Raw genomic sequence first — 11,977 nt, forward strand, 5'->3', positions numbered from 1 at the left:
TGAACCCACATTGTCAGTGCTGACCAGGCATTTTGGCTCTGCTACTGAGTCAGTTACTGTGACTGAGTCAGTACGATCCCAGAGTTCCCAAAACTTGGGGAAGTTCCTACCAATGATGGCTTCATGCACCAAGTGGGACACAAGTCCGTCTGGATGAGTCACTGTACCAAAGTAAGTTTTAAAGTTAACAGTGGCTGTAGGATACTCCCGGCTATCCCCATGTACACAGATCACAGCAACTTTTTTTGGATAAAAATTCACAGTTTCAACCATCTCAGCCTTAACCAAAGTCACTAGACTTCCAGAGTCCAGCAATGCCATAATAGGCTTATCATTTATAGTCATTTGGCACATTTGTTTTCCTACACTTGGCATTGCAGCGCATGAAGCAGCAGCAAACATAGACTGCCTTCTAGGGATGAGCCAAACACCTCCCAGTTCGGTTCGCAGCAGAACATGCAAACAGACCAAAAATTTGTGTGAACACGCGAACCCCGTTAAAGTCTATGGGACTCGTGAAAAATCAAAAAAGTGCTAATTTTAAAGGCTAATATGCAAGTTATTGTCATAAAAAGTGTTTGGGGGACATGTATCAATGCAAAAAAAGTTTTAAAAACGGCCGTTTTTTCAGGAGCAGTGATTTTAATAATGCTTAAAGTGAAACAATAAAAGTGTAATAGTCCTTTAAATATCATGCCTGGGGGGTGTCTATAGTATGCCTGTAAAGTGGCGCATTTTTCCCATGTTTAAAACAGTCCCTGCACAAAAAGACATTTAAAACTGCTTGCGGCTGTAATGTAATGTTGCCCCCGCCCATTACCAGGCAATTTGGGTCTGGTATGGATATTAAGGTGATCCTCGCACCCAAATTAAAAAAAAAAAAAAAGGCGTGGGTCCCCCAGGTCCTATATACTCTGAACAGCAGCAGTATACAGGCAGTCCCCGGGTTACAAACAAGATAGGGACTGTAGGTTTGTTCTTAAGTTGAATCTGTTTGTAATTTGGAACAGGTACATTTTGTAAGTGTAGCTCCAGCCAAAAAAATCTATTTTTAAGCTTTTCGGATAACATAGGGAAGGGTTATCATCACCCCTGTAACATTTGTTTTGCTGTCTGAGCCCCTGTTCAGAAGATTTCACCTCACTTTCTGTCCCAATGATAATTGGATTTTGAAAATTTTGGGTTATTAGGGAAACAAGGATTGGTGATAAAAGCATCAGTGAACACACCTTTACCCATATTAACTCTTACAGGAGAGAATTTCCCTTCCTAGGGGTAGTTTTCCTTTCACTTCCTGTTATCTCCCTCCGTTTATAAGTAGGAGTCGTTAGTAAGTCAGATGTTTGAAAATAGAGGACCGCCTGTATATACTATACGGCCTGCCCTATACACTCTGCAGAAAATTGGGCCTTAGGTGTTGGTGGTACCAGAACACTGTAAGCCCTCACAGTTACTCTTGGTGGGCGCTGGAACGGGCCCTGCTGTGAAATATTATATCAAGAATTGTAATGACATGCCCCTGTTAAACAGGGGAAGAAAAATTGGGCCTTAGACGGTGGTGGTGGTGGCACAACACTGTAAAGCCTCACAGATACTTTTGTTGAGCGCAGGAACAGGCCCTGCTGTGAAATAATAGATCAAAAATTGTAATTACGTGCCCCTGTTAAACAGGGGCAGAAAAATTGGGCCTTAGGCGATGGTGGTGGTGCCACAACACTGCAACCCCTCACAAATACTCTTGTTGAGCGCAGGAACGAGCCCTGCTGTTAAATATTTGATCAAATATTGTAATTACACGCCCCTGTTAAACAGGGGCAGAAAAATTGGACCTTAGGTAGTGGTGGAGGTGCCCTGAACCGAAAATATTCTTAGAAGCTATCATCATGAAAATTGAGGAGGAATAGGATACTCACTCAGCATAATAGGATAGTCATTCAGTATATGCAGTCTTTAAGGGATCTCATATCCATAGAAAAATCATTCGGTTACATCAGCATCAGGTGCTTGGTAGCTGGTGATCCAAGACTGATTCATTTTTATGAATGTGAGCCGATCAACAGAGTCTGTGGACAGGCACACTCTGTGATTGGTTACAAAGCCTCCAGCAGCACTGAATGTGCGTTCAGAACGAATGCTGGATGCAGAACAGGCCAGTAGCTCAATTGCATATTGAGCAAGCTCTGGCCAGTGGTCCATCCTCAAGACCCAGTAACCCAGTGGATGTTCTGGTGGAAAGGTCTCCAAGTCTGATCTTGCCCCTAGATATTCCTGCACCATGCAATTCAGACGCTGGCGATGGTTGCTGAAACCAATCAGACCTGGGCGCTGTGGACTGAAGAATTGCCTGAAGGCATCGGTCAGCTGGCCACCTTCTCCACCGCTCTTTCTGTGACTGAACGAAGCCTCAGCAACACGTTGTGCAGCACCAGGAATTTGTAACCTCCCAGACTCTGGAAACGCATTGCACAAAAATTTCTGCAAGGCCTCCTGAAGATGTTTCATCCTCTGCTCCCTCTGCGAAGGCTGGATACGTTCTGCAACCTTACCCTTGTAACGTGGATCAAGAAGAGTTTCCAGCCAGTAATGAACCCTCTCCTTGATACCACGAATCCTAGGGTCCTTTCGCAGGCTTTGCAGGATCAGGGAGGCCATGCAGCATAGGTTTGCAGAGGCATTCAAACCTGAGTCCTCTGGGTCACTAAGGATCACATGATCCTCAACCACCTCCTCCCAGCCACGTACAACTCCATGGGTTTCTGGGGACTGCAAACGATCCCTTGAAGACTGCTGCTGATGCTGAGTTTTATCCTCCACCTCCATGCTGACACAATCCTCCTCCTCCTCTTCTTCTTCTTCCTGTGTGATCGGCGGGCCTGCAGGAATACTAGTATCTGGATAAAGGGGGCCTTGAGAGGTAAGGAAGTCCTCCTCTTCCTCCCGCTGTTCTTCCTCGAGTGCCCTGTCTATTATTCCACGAAGTGTGTGCTCCAACAGGAAGACAAGAGGGACAGTATCACTGATGCATGCACTGTCACTGCTCACCATCCTCGTGGCCTCCTCAAATGGTGACAGGACAGTGCATGCATCCTTGATCAGTAGCCACTGGCATGGTGAAAAAAAGCCAAGCTCCCCTGACCTTGTTCTGGTGCCATACTCACACAGGTACTCATTGATGGCCCTCTGCTGCGTGTGCAGCCACTGCAGCATTGCCAACGTTGAGTTCCACCTGGTGGGCATGTCACAAATGATGCGGTTCTTGGGCAGGTTGCATTCTCTTTGAATGTCAGCCAGCTGAGCACAGGCATTTTATGACCGGCGGAAATGATCACAGACTTTCCTGGCCTACCTCAGGAAATCCTGTAAGCCCGGGGACTTGCTCAAGAACCACTGCACCACCAAATTCAGGACGTGAGCCAAACAGGGAACATGGGTCACGTGTTCCTGTCAGAGGGTGGAGAGGAGGTTGGTGCCATTGTCACATACAACCATTCCTGGCTGAATCTGGCATGGCGTCAACCACCTCTGAGACTGCCCCTGCAGAGCTGACAGAATCTCTGCCCCAGTGTGGCTCCTGTCCCCTAAGCAGACCAACTCAAGCACCGCATGGCATCTTTTTGCCTGAGTGCTTGCGTAGTCCCTTGAACACCTACGGAGCACCGCTGGTTCAGAGGAGAAATCCGCAGAAGAAGAGGCCATAGAGGAAGAAGAATAGGAGGGGGTGGAGGAGAGAGCTGTGGCAGAATCACCGCTACTAGCATTTTGGATGCGTGGTGGCAGAACAAGCTCCAACAATACTGAATCCTGTCCTGCATCCTTCCCAGCTGCCAGCAGAGTTACCCAGTGGGCCGTGAAAGAAGGGAAACTTCCCTGCCCATGCCTGTTGGAGCATGAGTCAGCAGTAATATGCACCTTACTACGAGGCCAAGACATTGCCTTCCACATGCTGGTAGAGAGCCGGAATGGCCTTCTGTGAAAAGAAATGGAGTTTGGGAACCTGCCACTGACACTGAGCATGTGGATGGCTGGGACCGAATTTCTTTCAACGGCTTAGCAACTGGGGTAGGGAAATTTGCCTGCTAAAATCCGATGTTGGTGTACTGCTAACAGATTGGACGCAAGTACTTGGGACACCTATTTCTATACCTTCATTCCTTTTGGTGCAAATTTCTGAGAGGACTGGAGGTATAGTGGGGTTGGAGATCCCAGCTGATGAGGAGCAAGGAGAGGTCTGCCTTGTTCTTTGATGTGGGTCTTTTAAGTGCTGTTGCCAACGAACTGCATGGGAGGTCGTCATATGTCTGGTCAAGCATGTGGTGCCCAAACGGCTGCTGTTTTGTCCACGGTTGATACGCTTCAGACATATGTTGCAAACAGCAATGGTGCGATCTGCTGCACGTGTGTCAAAAAAGGCCCACACCAAAGAACTTTTCAAAATATGCGGGGAGTCAGCAGCGCCCTGCACCTGCTTAGCTCTGCGGTGTGATGCAATAGGGTGGCTGCCCTTAAGCTGCCCTCTTGAGGGTATCCTACCCCGTTGGAGATGTGCCTCCTCCTCCTGCTCCTCCTCTCTTCTATCAGGCACCCAAGTTGAGTCAGACCTCATCAACCCCTCCCTCCTCGTCACTGGAGCAAACTTGGCAGTATGCTGCAGCTGGGGGAACATGACTGCCAGTTTCTTGACCTTCTTGGGCACCCCCTCTCTCTAGGCTGACGTTACTCCCTTCCTAAACCTGGGTACCATCATCGGAACCTTCAAATCACTGCACATCCTCCTGCAGCATGTACCCGACACTGTGGTCAAATAGTTCGGGGGACTCCTCCATGCATGATGGTGGGGCTAGCCCTGGCACCAAAAATCCTCCCCCTATCTCCTTGCCATGCTTACCACCCACTCCCCCTGGAGAGATCATGGCTTTGGATGGAAAGCCCTTGTGGCTGTAGGGGTGGTGACCAGGCTCTCTGCAGCAAAGTATCTCTCCACGAGCTCCACCAGGTTGTTTGCCAACTTGGGGTCTCCTTGACTCACCCACTTCTGCAAGGGAACTGGTAGTGACCTCAGGAATTGGTCCATGACCACACGCTCCACTATTTGTGGCCCAGGCAGGGACTCTGCCTGCAGCCATTTCCGCACCAGGTGTATTAGGTTGAACATCTGCAATCTTGGGGGCCTCTCGTCTTGGAAGAACCAGCTGTGGACCTGCTGTGCCCGAACTGCTAAGGTGACACAGAGTTGCGCCAAGATTTCCTGCTTGACCAACTCATAGTCTCCTGCTTCTGCCAACTCCAGATCATAGTAGGTCTTCTGCGATTCTCCAGAAAGCAAGGGGTTGAGCAGTCCTGCCCACTGGATTTTAGGCCTACATTCCCCCTCAGTGGTGCGTTCAAACGTTAGCAAAAAGGCATCTGGATCATCATCTGCAGTCATCTTGGAAATAAATCGACCTACATGGATGACTGAGGGCTTGTCTCCAACGTCATCAATTTTAGCAGGTAATCATTATGTTCGCATCTCCACAACCTTAGTCAGGGTTTTCCTATCCGCTTTTGCCTCAGTGCTAGCTGTTCAAACAGCCACTACGATTGCTCCTGTATAATAGCGTTAGTTTGCTGTTGTGCAGTGTTGGATAGCACCATTTGTTTGAGGATTTCCTCCATGTTTAGTCACTTTAAGTACTGGCTCTTTAAGTAGTAACGTACTACTGCTGGTCGCAGCCTCCACCATATGTAACCTGGGGTACAGGTATCAGGTACAAAGCTCCCTGGGATGAGCAGTCTTTCAGGCACAGATACCAAATCCAGTGAGGCATTGACAAACAGTCCAGCGTTTATCTTAGCGATATATACAAGTCTATATACAGGTGCTGTACAGTGTTCCAGAAAAACAAATAGGAACAGATATAGCCAAACAAAAACCTAGCCGTGTCTCAGCACTAACTATACAATATTTACAGGTCCTAACTACCAGGCCGAGAAAGCCTACAGCTTGTCAGCTTCCACATACACAGCTTAATAGCTTTTCCCAACCTTTTGCTCTCCTAGACAGAAGTTGTCTGAGGTTCCCAGGCCAAGAGCACTGGCTGTCTGTCTCAGGTGAGTTTAAATTGGCCTGGGGGAGAGGACCAAGATCCGAACTGGACCATGGATCAGAAATCCCTGAATGTGTATGAAAGGAGCCTGGGAGACATATAAACCCCAAACAGGACTTATCCCGTCTCTAAAAGGGACACCCTGCTACACCCTTTTTCTGAGTTCCTGGGTCTGAGCAACTGATTTGCCCATTATGAGGAGTTTCCACCACTGCTGCAGTTAATTCCCAGATGTGTAATCCTGCTTTGTCCATTATGAGAAATTCCCACCATCACTGTGCTGAGTTTATTGGTATGTAGACCTGCAATGATCATTATAGGGGAGTCCCACTATTCCTGCTCTGAGTTCCTAAGTCTGCATGCTGTGCCCATTTTAATGGTCCCCCAGTATTTCTGATGGAATTTGTATGTATTTTATATCATGGAGAATGTAAGAAAAGTTGTGACACACAAAGTTGGGCGGAGACACAAAACTCCCAGATGTGCAGGAACAGAGCCAAGAATTCTGACAGGGAGATCTCATTGATGGAATTTCTGAGACATAAAAGACTCCAGGGTATGACTCAGGGATGTGATGTCTTTTATCTGTGATTTCCTTTTATTATAATTTTACCATCTTGACTGAATGGTCCGGTAATAACCATGACAATATAGCATGACCCTCATAATCCTCTTTCTTGCTCCCTCTGACTCTTCTGATCCATTATGCAGTAAGAGATGGATGCAGTATGGACTCAGCTGTTACTTCATCTCTTTAAGCCCACGACCATGGAACGTCTCCAAGAAAGACTGTGAGGACATGGGGGCCCACCTGATAGTCATTAATAGCGAGGGAGAGATGGTATGAATGCTGAACAGATAGGCACGTCCCACTGTGATAGTTCCACTGTCAGCAGTATTTGATTATTATGCTCACAGCCTCACCCTGTGAAGAGATTTTCCAGTTTGCAGGACAACAATTTAAGCACTGGAAGACTGAGAGTGATTATGACTAAGGCAGGTTAACTGAATAATTAAACCTTTGCTCACACACCGCTATGTGTTTTAACAGAAACCTGCACCTTTTAAAGAGTCTGTTGGCGCAACTCTGACATCTAAAGAAAAAAAGTATTTATCACTTGCTGTCTCATCCAGACAGGAATGTAACAGAGTTTACACTGCTATATATTTTTCACAGAGACAAAGTTATTTAATTACTAATTAGAGCATTTAGTGGTCCAGCTTTATGATTTTTAAACATTTTTTTTTCACAGTTTAGTGAGTGCATTTTCAGGTAATAGCTGCTTCCTTTATTACCTGATTGTTTGTTTATCACTTTATTTATTTTGCTTTGATTATTTATTTTCTGGAGAAATATGGGGATTGTTTTGATTAGCGAGGGGGTTTTTCTCCTTAGTTGATTTTTAAACATTGTTTTAACGAAAAGAAAAAAAAGAGGTGCAGAAAAATGTACAATATTTAAATAAATGGTATTAATGTAAAATATATTTTATAATTTATTAAAATATTTACAGAAAATATGTTTAAAAAATAGATATAAACAACAGTAAAATAAAAGGTTTAAAAGTGGAAAAATACTTAACCACTTCAGCTCTGGAAGGTTTTACTCCCTTCCTGACCAGGCCATGTTTGCGATACGGCACTGCGTTGCTTTAACTGACAATTGCGTGGACATGCGACGCTGCACCCAATTAAAATTGATGTCCTTTTTTTCCCACAAACAGAGCTTCCTTTTACTGGTATTTGATCACCTTTGCAGTTTTTATTTTTTGCGTTATCAACAAGAAAACAGCGTCAATTTTGAAAAAAAAAAACATATATTTTTTATTTTCTGTTATAAAACACATCCAATAAAAAAAGTAAAAAATCAAATTTCTTCATCAATTTAGGCCAATTTGTATTCTGCTACATATTTTTCATAAAAAGAAAATCCCAAAAAGCGTATATTGATCGGTTTGCGCAAAAGTTACAGCATCCACAAACTATTGGATATATTTATGGACTTTTTAGTTATTTTTGATTGTTTTTACTAGTAATGGTAGCAATCAGCGATTTTTAGCAGGACTGCTACATTGTGGAGGACAAATCTGACATTTTTTGGTGACCAGTGACACCAATACAGTGATCAGTGCTAAAAAAAATGTACTGTCACTATATAAATGACACTGGTAGGGAAGGAGCTAACATCGGGGCGATCAAAGGGTTAAGTGTGCTCCTAGGGAGTGATTTCTAACTGTGTGGGGGATGGACTGACTGGAGGAAGAGAGGCATCTGTGTTGCTGATTAGCAGGAACACAAGATCTCTCTTTTCCTCTCTGACAGAATGGTGGTCTGCCTTGTTTACATAGACAGACCTCCATTCAATATAGAATGGGAAAGACAGATATACATGTAAAACTTACGTAGGAGGATTTGTTTCATCCCTGTGTATCATCTGAGGCTGCTCCCTTCACTGGGTATAGGAGAGGGTTTACATCCACTTTAAGTAAAGTTCACCTGGTCTTTGGTTCTTTGCAGAACGACTGATTTATTGGAGAGTAGGTCCAATCTGAAGTTTCAGAGTCACTGACCCTCATAAATGACTCTTCATACTCCTTCATAGTCTCTATGGTAAGCTGTGGGGACAGCCATCTTTTCTTGTAACCTCGATGGGTGTTGCAGAACAGCACCGCTCACTCAAAGGGCCCCATATTGGCAACTACTGTATCTTAAATAAATTTATATTTACATCTGACAAGGTTTCACAATCCGACAACCAACATATAATTTATCAGCATGAAATTACAATTTGTTAGACACCAAATATCATAAAGATCTTATGCATATTCCTATTAGGAAGCCATATTTGTCTAATTAGCCCTTTAGACCTGAAATGTAACTCTGTGCAATTCAGCTATTGTAATGTACATGGTAGAGGCTGAGATGATGAGAGGGCTTCCCTTACATCTTCTGTCCAATACCCCCTGGAGTTAATGACAGGGTGTAGCAGAATGAGGAGTGGCACAGGTGCCTGTGGTAGGTATGGGCACTGTGGATGGTCAGATGACAGTCTGGATACCACTGAGATGTTGTGGATGCTGGACTGGTATTTGTGCAGAATACTGTCACACATGTGGAGCACAGGAACTATCAGATGCAGTTATTAAAGCTGTAGCCAAAACAAGCTGATGACAGCCGGGCAGCAGAGTTTCTTTGAGTTGGTTTCCTCCTGGTGCCTCCGTTTCCTATCCAGTCCAAAAATATACTGGTAGATTAACTGTCATGTGACCAAATTGGCTGAAAAGTGTGTAAGCATATAATTAATCTTCACACAACTTCTATCTTTTGTCTTTCTTAAGAATTTTCTGCGTGGGATTGCAAACCAGAGATTTGTGTGGCTCGGTCTAACGGATTTGGATGGAACCTGGAAATGGGTGGATGGAACTCCTTATGACATCACTCCAAAGTAAGACACTGAAACCTCAAATTTAAGAATGCTTCTCGCACATTCCTAAATTTAAGATCTGGCAAAATGATCTGAAAAGGTGGCTAATCGATGAATCCTTGTGCTGAAGTGCATTGTTGAGACTTAAATTCACCTAGCGCTTTACAACACCTTTTCATACAGAAAGGTTAATGTATGCATGATCTTTGAGTTAGTGGGGCTTATCAGAGTCTAGAGGCCACCGGTAAATATATTGGGGCCTATGCATACTGCCCTCCATCCATGTGAATGGGTACATACAGTAGAATTAAAGACATCCACAAGTCCTTTTTTACACCCCCCCCCCAAAAAAAAAACCAAAAGAGTCCGTCATTGTAAATCCATAATCAATCATGATGCCCAACACCTGCCAAATTGCCGGAATTAAAAACTTGACCCAGCGCACGTGGCCATTCCTGATGGTACTGCTCACCAAATAACAGCTCCCTATGCTGTCATCAGTTATATAAGAGAAGGGGAGGGGAAAGTAGTGACATCATTGACCAAATATGGCCAGTGACCATATTTGGGCAGTGATGTTGCTGGTATCCTAGTCCCTTTGCTTAATTACCCAGGGATTCCCACCCATGTAAGTAATGTGCCAGAGGTGGTTGCTAGGGACACAGCGGGTGTCAGCACTTCCTGCTTCTTTAGGGACCACTGGCAGCAGGAAGCTGGTATAAATAGAAGTAGTAGAAATACCACTTCTATAGATGATGCTCACCTCCTACCGAACAGGGGGCAAAACCTGCAAAAGTTTGGGCATTCTTCGAAACACTCTAACAGCCTAGGTCCAGGCCAAACCATTGGCTCATCCCTACTCACATAGCCAATTAGGGAAAGAGATGAGGGAAATAACTCCTCACATGCTGATCTAACCTCAGTAGATTGAACGATTAAATTGTAACATGTGGTCAGCTCTCTTCCAGTCCATCACAGTTATTGGGCTCTCAATTTGAAAATCAAATTTTAAAGCATTTCTTAGGTCCCAGTTCTGCTCAGTTTCTGCCTTGGTCTAATCACTACTGTCTCTTCTGTCCTTCAGGTTCTGGGAGAAGGATCAGCCCGATGATTGGACAGGTCATGGTTACGGAGGAGGGGAAGACTGTGCTGTGTTAAGGCCATCGAGTAATGAGTGGAATGATGGTCACTGTTCCCCAAACTTCTGGTATGTCTGTGAGAAGAAGATCATCTTCTGATCTGCAGTGATGGACATCAGAGGACACCTGATATCTCTGTCCGCCTTTTATCCTTCTCCATCATAAACAATCTACTATTGCAAAAAATATTGCTGCAGGATATGCTGGGACTCATTGTTCTTCTAGAATGGGAGGATCTCAGAGCGTCCAATCGGCAGATTTCAAGCTGTATTCCAGCCTTGTCTTTAGTCTTGCACAGCTTTATAGGGTCCTGCATTTCACCACACACTGTGAGCTTCTCACAATGTGCATTAGAAGCTACAGAGAGTCAGACAGAGTCTGCTTCATTTCATGGCTGGAGGAGGTCCAGTGTCATCTAGCCCAACCACAATTAATCTAATGGATTTCAGTTCTATCAACAATAGAGGCTCAGCATTCCATGTGGGTGTTATCTTAGGTGCTCTTTCTGTCTAGGAACACCCCACTCCTCCAAACTAACACCTACCCATGAAGGCATTTTTAAAATATTTGTATTAACTCCTCCCAAGAGCCAGCCCACTGCTTGCATCAGGGCGGAGGCCTCTTGAGAGGACTACTGAGGGTGGTGTGATGTGCTTAGAAAGCTATGTACAACATCCCGCCAGTCCCTCCACCAGCCATGATCTGCTTGCATTGCTTAGTACAGAAACCCAGTGATGACATCACTAGATCTAACATAAGGCATAATTAAGGTACTATCCTATTACCTACCCTGCAACAATAGGCAGTTAAATAAGAGCCTCTCAAAAATATTAGTTGTCACGGCAAAGATGAGATTTCACCCATTGTAGCAGGGTCACCATTCTACATTCATGTCAGCGCTTCCTTTACCACTTTTACCCCCTTCCTGCCCAGGCCAATTTTCAGCGCTGGTGCACTTTGAATGACAATTGTGCAGTCATGCGACACTGAACCCATATAACATTTTTATATATTTTTTTCACATAAATAGTAGACATGCGCACTGCCGAAAAATGTGTTTGTTTTAGTTTCTTTGTTTTTTTTTTTTTTTTTTTTGAGGGTCATTCATTATGATCGCAATTCGTAATTTCTTAAATTTGTAAATTCGAAAATAAGACAGAAAATTCGAAAATTCTAAAGAATGAAAATCCAAAAATTCTAAATGATAACTAACTAACTAATAATAACTAACTATAAAATTATAAGTATTGGAATTTCCTTTCAAATTTGGCTGTTACTGAACGTAATGCATATAAAATGTATCCAAAATATGTATTTATCTGAAATAA

At 44.2% G+C, this 11,977-nt stretch overlaps 1 protein-coding gene across 1 annotated transcript in view; it reads left to right on the forward strand.

Moving 5' to 3' along the window:
• LOC141134373 (asialoglycoprotein receptor 1-like) overlaps positions 1-10,748 on the forward strand; it is a 49,877-nt gene extending 39,129 nt beyond the window's left edge. Inside the window, exons 6-8 of the mRNA XM_073623941.1 lie at positions 6,777-6,927; positions 9,425-9,531; positions 10,595-10,748. Coding sequence (XP_073480042.1) covers positions 6,777-6,927; positions 9,425-9,531; positions 10,595-10,748 — 412 coding nt within the window. The remainder of the gene's footprint in view (positions 1-6,776; positions 6,928-9,424; positions 9,532-10,594) is intronic.
• The last annotated feature ends 1,229 nt before the right edge of the window (positions 10,749-11,977 follow it).

Source organism: Aquarana catesbeiana, linkage group LG03 (genome assembly GCF_042186555.1).
Source record: "Aquarana catesbeiana isolate 2022-GZ linkage group LG03, ASM4218655v1, whole genome shotgun sequence".
Classification (NCBI taxonomy): Eukaryota; Metazoa; Chordata; class Amphibia; order Anura; family Ranidae; genus Aquarana; species Aquarana catesbeiana.